We start from the raw sequence: 19,093 nt of genomic DNA, 5'->3' as shown, positions 1-19,093 counted from the left end.
TAAATGTCTTGATCGACAACAATTGTTAAACCAATCAGCGCATACGTCGGTCAATCGTGGGATACAGCATCCGACTGCAGCGTGAAAATAAAATAAAAAATTAAGAATCATCGTAAATGCAGACTGGTATGGAAACCGGCATCCCTACAGTGAGGGAAGAAATTGCTCGTCCCAGCATGAGATACCAGCATCGACTGCACCTTCATCCTAATAGACTCGCCACAAATCTCTTGGACACGTTCGGAGAACAGGAAAGACTGAAAAACCACCGTTTCTTGCAACAACCCTTCGGTTTCGACGACGCAGGCTCGTAAATGTCACTGGATTTATTCGCGTGCTATACGCAAACTGCCACGATCGACGCTAAATATAATTTATAGATTCCACTGGAGCAGATAACAAATATCAAAAAGCCATTATACAACAGTTTATCTCGATAGAAAATTTTTCATGGTGTTCGAAGCAACGTCTGAAACGTTATGTAATTTTCGACTGGAAGCGTTGACGTTCGCTTCGGCGAAAGAAACAAACCTTTCGAGGAAACAATATTTTAATGGTATCGATTCCAAACCCTACGAGATGAACGACCCCGTGACCCCTGGCCGATTGCACGCGCCAGGACGTGACTTTACGATCGCGAGATGAATCCTATTTTGCACGGTGCACCTGCGAACCGCGCCAACACAAAGAACGACGAGAAACGCGCGTTCGAGTACGATTGTGATAACCGGAATGCGTTCTTCGGTCTTTCAAGGCCATTCGTTCCCGGCGACCCTCGACACTGGACACTCTTTCCACCCCGCCAACGACACCTCCCACGGCCCTGCGTACCTTTTCTTTCACCGTTTCACCTTCTCGTCCAACGTCGAACGAAGACACGAGAGAAGGGGGAGAAAGAAAGAGAATACCTATCCCTCTGTTTTTCAGAATATACTTCGATATTGTCGTTACATAATGAAATTCCGTGAAACGAGTCGCGGACCGTCGAGAACAACGATCGCGAGAGTACATCGGGAATACGTAATCGTAAAACAAATAAAAGGGATTAAACGTGGGACTCGGTTCCACTATCGTATACGTATGTGTTCCGTGTCGGAACGTTAATCTGAATATTACTGCCACGAAAGCGTTTCGTTGGCGGCAAGGTCTCCCGTTCGATCGAGAATCGACTAAATTTAGTAGGATTACCGAGCAAGCGGGACGAGAATCGACGTGATATTTTTCGGTATTAATCGATAGGTTACCCGACCGTCCTAATCGGAGATTTGGTACCCCTGGTCCGAGCCTTTCAATCGAACCGTACAAGCGTTACAAATTCAACGTTCGTTCCTATTCTACGACACGCGGCCCGCCTGAGCGACCATTAATTCGCGGGATTAGGAGCCAACGAAGCCCACCCAACTTTTAAATCCTCTTTCCGACTTCCGTCGCGTTCGAGTCGAACCGAGTCACATCACGAATGGAAAAAATCTAATACACTGTCCTACCGTGTTCAAGAATTTGGACGATTTTTCGTCGATCTACAGCGATTCGAATTAATATTACGACACTACGATTTCGAAACGTTTGTAATCAAGTTATTCGAACAATCGCTTCTCAATATATTTATGTTCATTAATATATTCATTAATATCAATATAGTAGGTTCATGTTATGGAAATAACTGTGTACATTAAATAAATAAAATTCATATTTTTACTAATTACAGTAAGTGTTTTAACAAAATGCCGTTGGATAAGTTTTGTATAACGAAAAATATAGTGCAATATTATTAATTCGATACGTTATACGTGCACCCGAGAACGAAGGAAACGGCGGAAGAACGAACGGCACGGAAACAAGTTTCCGTAACTTTTTGCACATGATTTTATTTGTTCGTTATCAAACGCGGCGCACCGACGCCGTATTACACGCACGCAAATCCTTTTGCTTGCAAATACACGCGTTACACAGCTTATTCGTAGAGATTATTACAGTTTTTATTCAGCACCTATGTCTGAGATACGTCGAAGGCAGGTACAGGAGATACGTCGGTGAACACTAAAGTGGTACGATGCGTAACATACTATCGTGGAGTTTCGCGTTCGACGCGACGTTGTAGAAAAGAATGTTTGCGTCTTGTAAACGAGAACGATTGCGAAAAGATTTGATACGCGCGAACATCGAGGAATTTGCGATACGAATGGATGTGGTAAAACTCTACTCAGGATACGTCACGATTCTTCCCGCCATGTTTTCACTCGGTGTTACAACGGGTTTGAATGCGTTCAAGTGTCGCTTATCGGAGCTACTGGAAACGTTTCTTTCTTCTAGTGTAATATACATATACATACATATATCTTACTCTATTCCTATTTAACCTATATTATACCCATCTTGAATCGGATCGATTTCCATAAAAATCTACAATGCTCGTCGACGAGGTAAAAAGAAGAATTACTGTCTCTGGTAACGGTGAAAATAGAATGTTTATACTCTAAGAATTATTCCCTGTGACGGTACCGAAAGAAAACTCTCTTGAAACGATTGAAAAATATGGCGGCGAATAACCACTTACGCCATCAAAAATGTTAAAACCGCAACGAAGATGCGATCGTTGCTCGTCGCGCGATACTTGAAATTTAAGTCGCGACGACTCTCGATCCCGATTCGATTTCACCTCGTCGACGACGTTCGTTCCTTTCGACGAGAGACATTTCTACAAGACGGATAAAAACGCGAGCTTCCGTCGTTGAAATCTCCTCGGTTCACGCGACGCGCGATCGATCGATTCAAAGTCTGCGCACGATCGTCGGGAGGAACATGCCGATCAACAGGGACGCCACGGTCGTCGTGGAGGCGACACCGACGCTCGACGCCCCCGATAGATCGAGTTTCTTCGCCAGATCCGCCGGCACGTCGACGTACACCTTGCTCACACCGATCTGTTTGATCAACGTGGACAATCGTTCCGCGTCGACCCCGTCGCCCTCGCTCGACCAGATGGTCAGAGTAGCGTCGCTCGAGCCGGGGCTCTTCTTCATCAACGACTCTATCGCTGCAACGTTGTTCGTGGCCTGTGCAGCCCTTACGGGATAAGTTATCGGCTGGGTCACGTTCTGCTCCGTCAGGATGTCGATCATCGCCTGGATCTGCTTCGTCGTGTACCCACCCTTGGTGTCGTTATACGCGGGATCGTACCTGAAACGGTGAAACGTTGCCAGCCGTTCTCGAACCTAAACGCGTCGATCTTACCTGGTGGTCCAGCCTACGGACAATGTGTAATTCGAGAATGCTTTAGCTCCGGACACGAAAGACTTTGCGTCTACCGGTAGGGTAGTCGCGTTCACCGGTCCTGGAAGTATGTCCGCGTTGAGGAATACGGGAAACGCGAGCTGAAAGCGAACCAGTTGTTAGATTAAAGGCAAAGTCGAAGTAGGACGTGTATGGGTTAAAAAGACGTCAAGTTAGAAAGCGATACGCGAATACCAAGAATTGTACGTGTAGCGGGAACCCTCGATGGTCAGGATTAAAATAACCCACGAGTCCTAGAATATACGTGGTTCGATCGAACCGTTCACTGCGGGGTGGTTCGCAAAGATCGCAGAAGTCGGTCTAAAAATACGCGAACGCGGGATACGTACTTCGTTCTTTTTGTTTTCCAACAGAGGCTTGCTCGCGTTGAAGGCTTCGATGCTCTTAAAGTCCAGCTTGATACCCTTGGTGGTGTTGCTATCTATGACCGTCTGCAGAAAATTTTGAAGCGTCAGATCGCTCTCCGTGGCGGGCGGATGCGCCATTATCGGAACGTTGGTGTCATTACCCAACGAAACGTCAGCCTCCAACATCATGATGGTGTCTTTAAAAAGAAAAACCGTCTTGTTTCTGAGCGTCGACTGGACGGGGCTGGAAGGAACAGGGCGGAACGAGAGAGACGGAGACGCGTAACCGTGGCTGGGAAACGCGAAAAAAGAAACTCGGCTGGGAACAGTAGTTGCACGAGTAACTAGAATATTGATCGCGTCTAAAGAGGCTGACGGATTCAACTCTTCTTCTCGAGTATTACGACCGTTTAGACCCTCGGTGTCGTCGAGAAGGTTGGAAAATATCCTCCTGCCTGTCGCAACTTTTCTTTCCTTGGCATCGTCGATGCAAGCGGAACAAAATCAACTCCGTGCGTGTACATACTGCATCGAGACAGACTATACCGAGGATCACGTAGATTGGACGTAATTTCTGGGAGACAGAGAACCGTAAAATTACGACGAAGGAATAATCGTCCAAAGGTGGGTTCGAGCAGCCAGTCGATCCGTAGAGCTGAAAGGAAACCTGCTCTTCCACCCACAACCGTACAATCCAAACGAATCTATATTTCTTTATATTCGCTTTATGTCTCTACATTCTGATTTACATTACCACGATGAACGTAAGATCCATCTGTATACATACGTATGTACGATACGTGTATCAACCTCCTCTGAAAAAAGCGATTTATAGCATCAAGGGTTAGGGGTTTCCTGTGTGCTGGTCGAAGAATTCAATAACGTTGGGAGGGTCAATCGTACAAGACTGATTACTAAGAGGTTGATGGGTAATTATCTCGGGATAATTAAATGATAAAAGTTTTAGATAATCGTTTGAGCGAACGTATAAGGGTTTAGGGGTCACGTGGCTGGCTTTCCAGCAAAGAGATTAATGCGTCCGATCGACCAAACGAGCGGGATTTCGGGCTTTAATTTAACACGAAACTTGATTCTTTCATGTACCCGTTATCGTATTAAGAGAAGCAATGGCGTTTTCCTTCCCGATCGATAGAGAGTTGCCCCATTAATTGCTCTTATTTGTTTCCAGATAAAGTGGATGATGTACTCGATGGATAAGACAAGCAACGAGGAGGGACTTTTGTTTTCCTTAAATGTTCGTCTAGCTTTAGCACGACGCGTTCCGATCGATCGAGGCGTAATTGCTACGACACCCAGTATGTCCAGAGATTCGTCCGTGAGTTTCTGGATCCGCGAAGGATCGCTGGAGCGAAACGATACATTCCAGTTTCGGCCGTGATCGCGTCACGTCGCGTCGGAAGGAAACACGTTCGCGGTCGCTTCCGGTTTTCGTCGCTAATGATACGATCGATCGGCCATTTCCAGGATCAAGGTTGCGCGTGTCCGAAGATCAACCTTCTGCCACGGCTACACGAACGAGCGACAGCTCTCATTGATATTCACGAGAGACAGCACAGTGTGTTTCTCGAAAATCTTTTGTCGAGGCGATCGCAAGCAACGGCCGTGTATCGTTTTCCTGAATATTAATTACAGCGACGACGTCAGACGTCCTAACCCTTAAATGCATGATTTTTCCTTTTTAAATACAATAAATTGAAACAGGTAGATAATTAAACATAGATTAAGGGAAAAATAAAGAAAAATTTTTTTTTTCTAAAAAGTATATTTTTATAAAGAAAACTTACTGATGTAGATCTACATCAGTATGCATTACAGTTACTATTAATAATGTACCCTAAGTACTATTCTATTATACGATTGTCTTCGAATTAGGCTTACTGCAGTGAATGACTTTTTGCACGTAATAATACTATTTAGTATCCACTAAAATGAAATTACAATTTCACCGCCAAAGTGTGTATTTGAAAGTGTTGCGCCAAACTGCCAAATTTTGTCAGTTAAAAAAGTGAACTGCCATATCATGAAAGTTTGCGTTCAAAAACTAAGATAGATATTTTTAGCACCTATTAAAAGTAAAAAATACTGTGTTTGAATTACCGTTTAGAAATTATGTAAGGAAGAAAACACTGATGTACATATACATCATCATGCATTTAAGGGCTAAATATCATATTAGCGAGCAACCTTCGTGCCAGTGTGCGCAACGAGCCGAAACGTTCGTTTAACGTATGATTATTTGGCGAGATTGATTCGTTGCGCTCGCGCCCGGTATCGAGGACGATCGAACGAAACTATCGTTAAATTTTTCATCCGAAAATCGTTATTATAGCGTTGTTCAACGGTGGCCGGACGCGTTGGAAACAGCGGACCTTTGACACCATTTAAATTTCGTCGTCTCGCTTGGTAACGAGTCTCGACGAAGCTCGTTCCAACGACTTTAAAGAAGAAAGACCCAGACCACACGATTCAGGATGGTGAATTTGCAAGAGTGGATCGATGGGAGGGATCACTCACCATTTTTTAGCGCCTTGGCGAGCTTCGCTTGGCTGTTGACGGCGTGAGCCCACGCGATCCGCGTCAGATTCCCATCGATGCTGGGAAAGAAGCTCTGCGGTTTCGTGAAATTGTTGCTCATGACATCTTCTGAAACTGGAAAACGACCAGTGAGCGACACACTCGACCTTCCGCGTTAATGTTCTCGAAGGCACTCGAGCGTTGACCCAATATTCGAACGAGTCGATCCATAATTGAACGGACTGCGAACTTCTCGCGACGCGCAACGCGCGACGTTGCGATCCGGAGAGTTTTTGAGGGGGGGAGGGACCAAACGACACGGACGGACTCTCGGCCTACTTTGCTCGCTGCGCCTCGAGAGATCGATAATCGTATTCCTTCGTTACCGTCGCGTCGTTCGCCTTTCGGCGCTCTACAGACCCCGACGCGACGCTTTTACGCCTAGATCGCTGCCAAACTAATCACTCGCCTTATCGTACGCTCAGTTTTTACCCGAAGGAGGAAAGTAACGTTGAAAACGTAAAGGGAGAGTTTCTTTCGCGATTCGCCGTGCGTTCGTCCGTTTCGTGGTATCTCTGAACGCGCAGGTACATCCCGGAAATTTTACTCGAACGAATCGATACGGGGCGAACTCCCGATACAATAGTTTCAACCGACTGGTTTCCGGTCCAACGAAGGCGAGCAGGGTTCGCTCTGTGCGTTGCCCGATCGACTATCGAGCCAACGACGATAAAACGAGCCGAGCGATTTTCCATATTTTTGCGCCACGCGCCGACCCAACGGATATCGCGTCTATAAAAAAAGTTGTTACGTTGTTAGTTTATTCTTGGAAACGAAGGCTGGACAAAATTAACATCGCCTCTTTTTTAACGTGAAATTTCACTTGCTATTTGCTGTTCTTGTTCGGTTATATTAGCGACGATTAAATACGGCTTGGGGTATAATTAATTTCACGGAACGTTTCTCAATAAATATACGAAACGTCGTAGTTTGTGTATTTGGATTTCGAAAACGAGACGGTACCAGTCCACAACGCGCACGCCTATTCCACGCTACGTCTGCGAACCTGCAACCGTTTTTATAATTTAACCATTCGTTGCGTAAGCTAACGCGATATTGTTAATTATCGTTTTCCTCTGTATCTCTAGCCTTGAGACCTCAAGAAACGGTGCATTTACGCACGGAGAATCTGGAATTAGATTCGTCGGTGCACAACGACGATCAAGTTCGTGTACGTATAACGCCAAGGTGACGCGTTAGGAATGGTAGGTAAATAATTAGCGAAAGATGGGAAGAAGCATGATTCGAAAGCGAGGTCGTAACTGACACCGATTCACTTGGCTCTGCTAATGTGTACTACTTTGTAAAATAAAAAGACAATCGTTTACTCGTATGCAAACTACTTTGTATAATAATAACCCAGACCTAACTCTTTACTTCTATATAAACTATTTGACGAACGAAACCATAAACATACGTGTTCAAGGTTCTCTGTGCAGATTAATTTGCGCTATCTTGATTTGTACAAAAATAAGACGAAAATCAAGAATTCTGAATTTTTTTCTCGAAAATGCACAGGATTTCGGGGATATGTCTATTCACCAAAAATGATTATAATTGACCCCTGCAACCGAAAATAATTTTTCCAGAACGATTTGAAATTTTCTTTTTTCGTCGTAAAGTTTAACACATTCTCGAATTTTTTTCCAGAAAGTAGGTAGGATTTCGGGGGTATGTCTATTCACCGAAAATGATTGTAATTGACCCCCGCAATCGAAAATAATTTTTCCAGAACGATTTGGAACACATGAAATTTGAGAGGGAATCATTCTTTCATGATCAGACATTACATTTTCGGTAAGGAATTTTTTTCTCGAAAGTGTGTAGTATTTCGAGGGTATGTGTAATGACCAAAAATGATTGTAATAGACCCTCCCAGCCGAAAATAATTTTTCCAGAACGATTTGAAATTTTTTAATGTAATTGTTAATCACTTTTTAGTGAAGCCTCAGTCAAGATTAATATTCTTGATTTTCGTCTTACTTTGGCCTCTAGAATCTCCCATTAAAATTTTTCCCAGGGGTGGTCGAACACCCTGTATATGTATGGTATCTCGAGCGTTCATTTTCGAGCCATCGATTCCGTACAGTGCATCGTCTGTCCGCGAATCGGTCGTCGACCACGGAGCATCGAGGAAAATGCAACGACAGCCCTTTTCGTCGTACCTTAAGGTTCTCTGGTCCGTAAAGCGAGCATGGGCCTCGTGTGTTCGAGGTGCGACCGACCTCGCGCGAGTTAGACCGACGTCGTTCTAATTGGCTCAACAATCGATCGCCTGTCTCGGTAAGACACGACACTCCCTAATACGTAACCCGTCGTCTTTACACGGCAGTCCTCTTTTCGATAAATCGATCACGGTGCTCATCGTCGATCATACCTTTTTCCCGCTCTTTTCGTTTCATCGCCAAGTTTCTTCGAACTTGGAAACCTTTCGTACACGCCAATGTTTACTCGTGGACTTCACGACAGCTATTATTATTATCATTCATTTATTAACGGGAATAAACCTTTTACTACGAAGGATGTATTACGTATGGAATTACAAATGTGGATTTTACATTGTCAGACATTATCTTTTATAAAATTTTAACAAAATTTCAAATCATTCTGAAAAAATTATTTTCCATTGCTGGGGTCAATTACAATCATTTTTGGTGAATACACATACCTCCGATATCATATCCACTTTTGAGAAAAAAATTCAGTACTGGCGAAACTTTAAATATTAATAACTTTTTAACGAAGCCTCCATCAACAATTTGGTATTCTTGATTTTCGTCTTATTTTGGCGTCTAGAATCTCTCATTAACATTTTTCCCAGGGGTGGCCGAACAGGGCCTGCTAGGAAGCCTAACTGATGAGTCCACTAGCAGGCCCCCGACGAAACACGCCCCCTCCTTTCCTTTTCCATCCTCCTACGATTCTCGAGCAGCCCCCGTCACAGCGAAGTAGCGCCACAGTAGGATTTAACGAAGAGAATTTATTTCAGGAACAAATGTACAAATCATATAATTATAATAAACGAATTTGAAACACACAAATTATAATCACGTCTGTCTTTCACAATCATTTGTCTCGCTGTCCCTAGTTACCCATTCCTTCTTGAACAAAACACTTTCCTTTTGCACATAAATGAACATTCAACAAAACTACAGCGTGGCACAAATATTCAATACAAATCTCCTACGCATTATTTATAATTAATACCTCGTTTGAATGTATTGCGGTGGTTCGTTGCAACGATAAACTGTGTCGTTGTTAATGAAACATTATTCTTTCCTAGTTTTCATAGATAACTCGCAAAACAAACGCAGGCAACGCAAAAGCGATTAAAGCTTCTGTAGACATTGAGATCGTAGTTTCTACAAACGTTCCGATATTTGCAAAGCCGAGAAACGGTTTCTATGTGTACCTAAGATTCTGTTGCTGCGTTACGCGTTGTATCGCGTTCGTCTGCGCGCGATCTTATTCTACTTCCGTGGCACAAAACCTCGATACTCGATCAGGGGTCTATTCCGGTCTGCAGCGATCCATATGCGTGCAACTTTCTCGAAAAGCTTACGTGCTTGCAGTACCTGCTTGAACGTACGTGAAAAATTAGGATCAGAGTCTTTCATTTATCCGGGACGAAGACACGAAATTCGAGCCGTCCAACGAGGCGAACGAACGAGGTATACGCACCGAGTGTGAACGCGTCTCGTATTGCAGGAGTTTGCTCTCGCGATGTGTGGAAAAAGCTGTGCTCGTATCGCGTGACAACCACTAATGCGAACTAAAAACTTTAATATTCCTCGTTGTGTCGTTGCGAGAGTATCGTGAAATATAAAAGTTCGTGGGTTGCATTAAATGGTTGTCGCTCGATATGCGCGCGATAATCACTTTCGAGCACGATCATCCACATTTTGTTTACGCAGCTGTCGACTGCTCGTCGAGTCAACGAATCTATCGCATCGAATAAAAAGATAGCGTCGGGTTTACTCTTTTGAATATTATAATCGAGCAAAGCATTGTAGTCAGCGGTATAATAGCAAAATTTTCTATCCCGATAATCGTGTACAGATAAACTCTCCTGGACGAAAATCAATCGTCGTTGGACACGATTCGATCGATACCCTATCGATAAGTAGTCTCGACGCGGTACCGATCCGACAGATTGGGCGGTTATTTGTTTTTCGGACGACGCGATATCGTACAAGTTTATTGGCATCGCGCGATACGCTGTGAAACGTCGCGTTGTATCCCGTGGTCTCGATTATATCACGAGCTCGTGACGCAATTCGGTGCCAACGCGATGTAATCGCGAAATATTTAATCCGCCGCGCGAAATAAAGGAATATTTTTGACAAAAAAGAAACGCGTGGCGAGTTCGAGGAGCCTTGGGTTAGACGATCGACCGCTCAGCCAACGTCACCAGTCTTCCATTCCTTTCTCTCGTTACTCCTAAACTCCTTTACTCCGTTGAATATGGAGGACGCGATTCTGCAATATTATTCCAGCTACGAGCAGACAGCTGACACGATGTCTACTTTAACAGCGTGTGTATTCGAAATGTTTACCGTATACACGAGCACACGAGCATCGGAAGAGAGAGTTACGAACGTTTCGGAATAACCACGCTCTGCTCATTGTCGAGTTTCAAATTCTTATCTGTACGCACAGCCATAGGAATATTCTACGAGCATCGATATTCTGTTGCCCCGTTTACCCTCGTGACTCATTCTACATATGTACATGCATGCCATGCGGTTATTTTAAACTGTACGGAGATATCGGTATCTAAAGGTAAATTATTCGAGCTAGTACCTGCGTGCACGTATAATCCCAAACGAGGCGACAAAGTAGATTCGATCGCGACAGGTATTCCGGATGGAAACGTTACGGAACCAGTTCTTTTTTTTTTTCCTAAAAGAAGGTACGTAACTCTTTGGTAGAATTCGCCGCGGCCCGTGTTCGCTCGAAAAGGATCGAAAGATGCTTGAAAAATGTACCGCGTAACCAGTTTCAATCGGTTTGCGTGGCTGAGATTTAAGAGGAAGTATGTATGTCGCGCACGTGCGCTGTATCGTAAGAATCACGAGCCTCGAAACGCACAGCGTGTACAAACTCTTTCCGTATGATCCGTCGGAGCAACGGGATAAACACGCTTGTAGCGTCATCGTCGAGGAAAAGTTTCGACCAACGGAAGCATTTATTTCGAAACGAAGGAATCACAGACGAGACGTACGCGAACGCTCGCAACTCGTTCGCCAGCAGTCGTTATCAGTCCGTGTTTTATCGCGGGCAAATATTTGATCGAGGATCCCTATGTGCGTTACGCTTATTTCGAGGAAATTAGAACGCGGTGTTTTCGGGGTTGGGTGTAACTGTATTAGACGCGACGTGAGTCATTGTTCGCGAACCAGATAAGAATGCAGTCACAGTCATCGAGGCCAACACCTATCGCGGCAAATTAACGCGCTATACTCTGCTGTGCAAACGATAGATAGCGAGGGAAATAAATTCGGATTGTACAGAGCGGTGGACGACGATCGTTGAAATCCGATCGCGCAATCGTCCCGATATCGATCGACATTGAATCCCTCTTCTGTCCGATCTGTCGAAATACCAAGCACCTGCGAGCATTTTGCTGATTGCTCGTTGCAATTTTTTAAACGAGCAGACGAAGGAAACCTCGTATTTTCCAATTTATTTGTCTTAACGGTGACGCGTGTGCTGTTCGTGTCCGCAAAGATCTATACCTAATCGTATTTACGCGCTCGAGTCGACGCGCTTTGTAGCTTGCTTATAAATTACACCGAACCCCGTTAATTAGTCCGCCAACGGATGGTTCGTGTTTATTATCGTTAAATAGAAAACCCGTCGTATCGATCCCTGGCTCGGTCGATTAGGCTAATTAGTACTATTAATACGTCCGTAACGGGCTCGGTCATGCAACGATTAATTTTTTCCCCGCTAATTGTTTGCACGCGAGTCACTCTCGTTTTTATCTGCGCCTCGTCCTCGTCGTCGTTGCATCGACATTGGAAAATATTTACAATTCGTATAAAATAGCGAAGGCACCGAAGCGACGACCCATTTTTTCAACGGGAAAACCCTGTACGACGGAAACCTGCGTCTTTCCTCGATAATCCACTTTCCCCTTCCCCCGTCTACAATGTAAACCGTAGAACGGTAACGTGCGGTATCGCGAGAACGATAATCGGATACTGCGTCGTCGGAATACAAGCATAAATCTCCGTTCGTTGATCCAACTATTCGCGTACATGTGTATTATACGGGGTGTTCGGCCACCCCTGTGAAAAATTTTAATGGGGGATTCTGGAGGCCAAAATAAGACGAAAATCAAGAATACCAATTTGTTGATGGAGGCTTCGTTAAAAAGTAATTAACATTTAAAGTCCCGGCCGTACAGAATTTTTTTCTAGAAAGTGGGTAAGATTTTAGGGGTATGTGTATTCACCAAAAATGATTGTAATCGACCCCCGCAACCGAAAATAATTTTTCAAAAACGATTTGAAATTTTGTTGTTTCCATCGAAAAATTTCACACATTCTTGAATTTTTTTCTAGAAAGTGAGTAGGATTTCGGTTGTATGTCTATTGACCAAAAATGGTTGTAATTGACCCCCGCAGCCATAAATAATTTTTTCAGAACGATTTGAAAGTTTTCAATTTTGCAGAAAAATTTGTCCACTTACTGAATTTTTTTCTCGAAACTGCGTAGGATTTCGAGGGTATGTGTAATGACCAAAAATGATTGTAATTGACCCTCGCATCCAAATATAATTTTTCCAAAACGATTTGAAATTTTTTTTTCTGTCGAAAAATTTCACACCTTCTCGAATTTTTTTCTAAAAAGTGGGTAGGATTTCGGGGGTATGGGTAATGACCAAAAATGATTATAATTGACCCCCACAACCGAAAATAATTTTTTCAAAACGATTTGAAATTTTTCAATTCCGCCGAAAAATTTAGGCTACCCCCTGTCGATTTTTCTTAAAAATTCGTTTTCGATTTTTAGCAATTTTGTTTGGCGCCCTACAGAAAAGTTGTCTAATACTTTTTTGTAGGTAGCCATGAGCTCTACTTCCAGACTAAATTTCATTGAAATATATTCACAATTGTATGAGTTATGGCTGTTTGAAAATTGGACCATTTTTATGGGGTTTTTCTCATTTTACGGGGTCAAGGACCAACTTTTCGAATATTTTTGCGATTTGTACATATTCTTCGTCAAAATACGCGTAGTTTGCTTTTATAAACATTAAAATCGTCCAATCCATTCAGAAGTTATGACGTTTTACAGATTCGCATGAAAAGTCGGGCAAAGATTTCTGGCCTGAAATTATGTTTTCGGTGAGGAATTTTTTTCTCGAAAGTGGGTAGGATTTCGGAGATATGTCTAATAACCAAAAATGATTGTAATTGACCCTCGCAATTGAAAATAATTTTTTTTAAACGATTTGAATAAATTTATTGTCGCTGAAAAATTTAGGCACCCCCTGTCGATTTTTCTTAAAAATTCGTTTTTGATTTTTCGTTATTTTGTTTGACGCCCTACAGAAAAGTTGTCCAATACTTTTTTGTAGGTACTCATGAGCTCTACTTCCAGACTAAATTTCATTGAAATATATTCACAATTGTAGGAGTTATGGCTGTTTGAAAATTGGACCATTTTTATGGGGTTTTTCTAACTTTACGGGGTGAAGGAACAACGTTTTCAATATTATTAGAATTTCTGCATATTCTGGACCAAAATTCGCGTCGTTTGCTTTTTTAAACATTAAAATCGTCCAATCCGTTCAGAAGTTATGACGTTTTAAAGATTCGCATGAAAATTTGAGCAGACATTTCTGGCAAGAAATTATATTTTCGGTAAGGAATTTTTTTCTCGAAAATGGTTAGGATTTCGAGGGTATATCTATTCACCAAAAATGATTGTAATTGACCCCCGCAGCCAAAAATAATTTTTCCAGAACGATTTGAAATTTTTGAATTTCATTGTTAATAACTCTTCAACGAAACCTCCATCAAAAAATTGGTATTCTTGATTTTCGTTTTATTTTGGTTTCTAGAATCCCTCATTAAAGTTTTTCCCTGGTCGACCACCCTGTAGATTGGTACACGTATCGTTCCGTAGGCGTCGATCTGAGTTTCTTGGTCGTAACGAGCGAACGACAACGTCGGCGGTAGAAAAACGTATATTTTTTGCACTGTTTTCGCTCGTCGCGTTATCCCATGTCGGGGCACGGTCAACGCGTTAATATCTATTTTTAAAAGCGACCCGCGTTACGAACAGCGCCGTGGTTCGCTCCGTTGGAAAGCGCTGGAAAATGCTGGCACACCGACGGGAAGAAAGGAGAAACGGCGAATAAAAAAGCTGAAGGAAAGCAGCTCGAGACGACGGTACAACCACGCGTACAAGTTACATTCTAAGCGATAGCGGTCGCAATTAATCGCGTTTCGCGAGCTCAGTCTCGTTGCAAAGATAAACAAGCGACAGTCCCGAGGCGTTAACGATTCGTTCGTTGCTCGCACGTAACATCACGCCATCGGAGTTTCGCTCGCGAGATTTTCCCAGGAAAATTCAGAGACTGAGAAACGCGCGCGCTCCTCCTCCGCGCGACCTTAATATAAAATCGATGAGAAACGAAATGTCCAAACGTATCGCGAACGATTCCAGCAGATTTCACGGATTCGAGCGAGGAAACGAGTCGTACGGCGATCGTCGTCGAATAATATCTAGGTAATTGCGGCGATTAGCTGGGAACAACATGGCCTAGCCCGAAATTGGATCCGTTCGTTGGTCCCTTATCGGTTCATCGATCGAATGCGGTCTCGGATCGATGGTTAATATTCGCGGGAAACGCGTATCGACGATGTCGCGAGCGATTGGTTAGGATGGACGAACACTTACGGATCGCTGTCAGCAGGACAAGGCGCGTTGTCGCAGTCCTGATAGTGGTGGTCATGGTCCTTGGCGGCGAACGGTGTATTTATTCGCGAAAATATCGTGGGTGGTGGAAATTTGAGGTAAACGAGGTGCACGGGCTACTAGGAAAGACGGAGAGAGTATCGGCGCGGCTCTGGTCGCTGAACGACACCCGGTCAACTCGGCAGCCTCGAAACGACTGACTGTCGTCCCCCGTAATGGCCGTAGTTCCGTGGCGTCGACCGATCCTCCAATCCAAGCGTAGATACACGGGATACGGTGCCGCGTGCACGGCTGAGGTACTCCTGACCATGTTGAAGCTGTGCACAGGACACATGCCGCGTGCACACATGCGTTCGAACGCAGAACGCTCCCAGACACTCGGTGAAACGTGGCCTGAATCGACCGACCGTGGGAAGGGGGGCCAGGTAAGAACGGGAAGGGCCCTCTCGGTGCCAACAGGCCCAGGACGCGTGAATCGAATCGAAAGAAAGGATCCCCCAGCGTCCAGCCAACACACCCGCCTGTTTCGAACGCGCACCATTGCTTCAGAATCGATTATCGACCTCCGATTACCTTGCGTCGTGAACCGTTTTCTCGCCATTTCTGATTACCTTCTGTTTCTGTTTGCGCGCGCCTCTTCAACGCGGAGGCCGCGATCCGTTCTTATTTCATTTCCGTTCACGGTCAATCTTCATCTCGTTTCATCGATCCTATGGACAAATTGTATAGTCCGGGCCGCGATATAGCGACATCGTAAATTAAACTCTCGAGGGTTGGGACCGACTATTGCTGCGACACATAGATGACATCTTGCTCGAGCGTGCTGTTTTCATTTTTTAGATGCATATATTATAAGCAGGTTAAGATATTAACACTAGATTTACGGAAGCCGTCAATTTGACGGATGTCAGATTCCATATTTAAAATTGCACATAATACATATTCTAATTAAAAGAAAAATCGTATTTTAAGGTAATCGTAAACATGAGAGGTATCGATAAATATACGTGCTATCAATGCCCGTAAATCTAGTGTTAAAGACTCGAGTAAGACCTTTACCTGTTACGATACCTCGAAAAATTGCTTTCTAAAAATGGCGACACTAGATGAAATATTTCTTCGTATATACTACGTTTTCATTAGCATTTTAAAACGCGTCCGGCCTTTCACGAAAAATTTCCTGCTGCGCGTGACATGTGTTCGACGCACGAGCCCCGAACGAACCGTGAACGCGACGACAGGGGTTGTTTTTCGAGGGTCGTGGCTGGAACATCTGTCGAGGCGCGAACGACTACCGACGATTTCGCAACACTTTTGCCATCGCGTTCTTTCCTCTATATTTTTCACTGTCCACCGTCCAGGAAAATATTAGGAAAACAATTACCAGCGTTTTCGATACTTCGCCAAATGGCAGCTACGATTTGATTACCCTCCCTTTAACTCCGTTAGCTACCAACGATCACAAACGTCTCCCTTACCGAGAATCTTTCGAAGCACCTGTCGGTATTATTTGCCAAAAATTATATACCATTGGATTTGTACGATCAAAATCATCGACTTCCGGAATGGAAAATTTCAAATCGCTCCGATTGAATTCGATTAAATTCGAACCCAGAAAGCTTAGCCTTCCATCGATAACGTTATCAACGTGGAATTCGTGTTCGATCGATTTTTGAAACGTTCGCCGCACGTTTCCACGAATTGATAAGATTGTAAGCCCTTTATCGATGCAATATCCAGTATACTTTTTTCGTAGATCGTTGGAAACGATGACTGAACGGCAGAAGCAACGAGACCAACGTAATCGACTGTAACTTTGGAACTTGTCTACGACTCGTTGCATACTAAATTTTCCAGATTGACGCTGAGCTGGCTTTGTTGCGCGTGCTCGTCTCGTGTCCGTCTGTTGTACGAATGCAGACCATAGTTCTCGGAATACAATAGAAAAATGGGGCTTTTCCCGAAACAATAGGGTTTGCTCCCCTTCGTCGCGCGAGTCGAAGGTTTCTACCCTCTCTGGAGCTTTCGAACTGCTGCGTAGTACCAGCAATTTAAATATACGATACGGGGATAATCTATCAAATGGAAATACCCGCAACAGCAATGGCTTTTTACGTTTTGTTCAAACGATATGCTGTAAGGCTGCGATCATAACGGAGGGTAGGCAGATCTCCCTCTGGACCGACGCGTAACCGATAAGCTGGATTCCTGCATCTACTGATAGTAGGTTTGCGCTTGGAGCTCTTGTATAATGTGGATACTTGGGTCTACTCGTATACTATTCAGCGATGACTTGATGGCTACGCACGCTGATTGGTCGTAGCGTAATAGCGACGCATGCTCTCACACGCATTGTCATTATTGGCTGACAAGGGGAGATCGTGACCTGTCAACCTGGGATTTAAACGAAATTTGGCAGAGTTGTAGGGGCTGGTGTCCAAACGCAATCTGTACAATACTAGACGTTTATGGCCAGCCATTTGTTTAAAAAATGGCTTTAAAGTGTAAAATTTCGAAGTAGTCGGATCGCCGTTTTCTTTTTTTTAAGTTATAGGTTTCGACGAGGGGAACACAAAAGTTCAATACATTTTTGCCGCACCATCGATAGTTTAAACAAGACAGTTGTGAGCCGCTCACAAGTACAATTCCTTCGCGTGACAAAGGACGTAAACGAAACGTATAGGGACAAAGTAGGATAGGACTAGGGATGCTAGATTCAGCACCTGGTGCCCTACTCATACATACCAGATCACGCGTACGTGAGCTCGTAGAGTTTCGGAAAGTCGACAAAGGCAAACTGACACATGCCCTCTTTCTCGATTGTGGGAGTCGAGGGAGAAAGGCTCACATTTGCCTTCTCGCTCTTAACAACTGAAATACGACCTCCCGTCTGCGGTATGCGATTTGGAATCTCTGAGATTCTTGAAGGAGAGCAGTCAGTTTACCTTTGTCGACTTCCCAAAACACTACAAGCTCACGTACATACGCGTGATCTGTCATCTCTGGTATAAACCAGAGATGCCAGACGAAGCGCCGAGTGCACCGTGGACACGTCTCATGGGAGTTGAAAGAGGCAGGCTCACATTTGCCTTCTCGACTGCCCAGGTATTTTTTCTTGCCTTTCCTAGAGTTCATTACTGAACTCTGCAAATTACTCCTGGTTTCTAGTTGCCTTTGATGACCTGTGATGACCAGTGCTGACAAAAGTACAGAACTCCCGACAACTTTTGACACCATACAGCGACTGTTACTGACTGCTCTTGATTACTGCTTGCCTCCGCTGGACTCTGCTGACCATCGCTTATATTTCCGACAACCTATAACGATTACTACTGACTTCTGCTAACCACTGTTGGTCTTTGCTGATCTCTGTCAGCGTGTGCTTGTCTCCGCTGAACTTTCCTGGTCTCTGCCGAACGCAACTGACCACTGCAGGTACTTCTGATAATGTCTAACGATTAATACTTGCTACTGCATGCCCCTACAAGTCTCTGCTTGCCTTTGCAGGTTTCTGCTTGCCTGGGCATGCCTTTGCTGGCCTCTGCTGAACACTGCTGACCACCCCTGATGCTTCTGACATCGTATAACAATTACTACATGCTACTGTTCGCCCCTGCTGATCTCTGCTTGCCACTGCATGCCTCTGCTCGCCTCTGTTGACCGCTGCTGACCACCTCTGATGCTTCTGACAACATATAACGCTTACTACTTGCTACTATTCGCCCCTGGTGATCTCTGCTTGCCACTGCTGGCCTCTGCTGACCACCGCTTATATTTCTGACAACCTATAACGATTACTACTGACTTCTGCTAACCTCTGTTGGTCTTTGCTGATCTCTGTCAGCGTGTGCTTGTCTCTGCTGAACTTTCCTGGCCTCTGCCGAACGCTACTGACCACTGCAGGTATTTCTGATAATGTATAA

At 44.2% G+C, this 19,093-nt stretch overlaps 1 protein-coding gene across 2 annotated transcripts; it reads right to left on the bottom strand.

The window, feature by feature from the left end:
- Nucleotides 1-1,668: 1,668 nt before the first annotated feature.
- LOC143345457 (protein FAM151B) lies at nt 1,669-15,464 on the bottom strand. Of its 2 annotated transcripts, none has more exons than XM_076772595.1 (5): nt 15,153-15,464; nt 6,177-6,311; nt 3,624-3,838; nt 3,235-3,374; nt 1,669-3,180 (listed from the first exon to the last, which is right to left on the bottom strand). In XM_076772595.1, the coding sequence occupies exons 1-5, from the start codon at nt 15,205-15,207 to the stop codon at nt 2,772-2,774; spliced, it is 954 nt and encodes a 317-aa protein (XP_076628710.1). In that variant the 5' UTR covers nt 15,208-15,464; the 3' UTR covers nt 1,669-2,771. The 2 variants fall into 2 exon arrangements, with proteins under 2 accessions (XP_076628710.1, XP_076628711.1); XM_076772596.1 differs by having other exon boundaries at nt 6,177-6,305.
- Nucleotides 15,465-19,093: the final 3,629 nt, after the last annotated feature.

The sequence above is a fragment of the Colletes latitarsis genome, chromosome 9 (genome assembly GCF_051014445.1).
Source record: "Colletes latitarsis isolate SP2378_abdomen chromosome 9, iyColLati1, whole genome shotgun sequence".
NCBI classification, from domain to species: domain Eukaryota; kingdom Metazoa; phylum Arthropoda; class Insecta; order Hymenoptera; family Colletidae; genus Colletes; species Colletes latitarsis.
The sequence above is the reverse complement of the archived record's forward strand: the minus strand, read 5'-3'. Positions and strand labels throughout refer to the sequence as shown.

What these genes read in the sequence shown, in the direction of transcription:
- LOC143345457 (XM_076772595.1), bottom strand. Translation starts at nt 15,207, where the DNA reads ATGACCACCACTATCAGGACTGCGACAACGCGCCTTGTCCTGCTGACA. An exon ending in CGCCAAGGCGCTAAAAAATG is followed by an intron (nt 3,839 to 6,176) that starts GTGAGTGATCCC and finishes TTCTTTTTAAAG; the next exon opens with ACACCATCATGATGTTGGAG. An exon ending in TCCGTAGGCTGGACCACCAG is followed by an intron (nt 3,181 to 3,234) that starts GTAAGATCGACG and finishes TCACCGTTTCAG; the next exon opens with GTACGATCCCGCGTATAACG.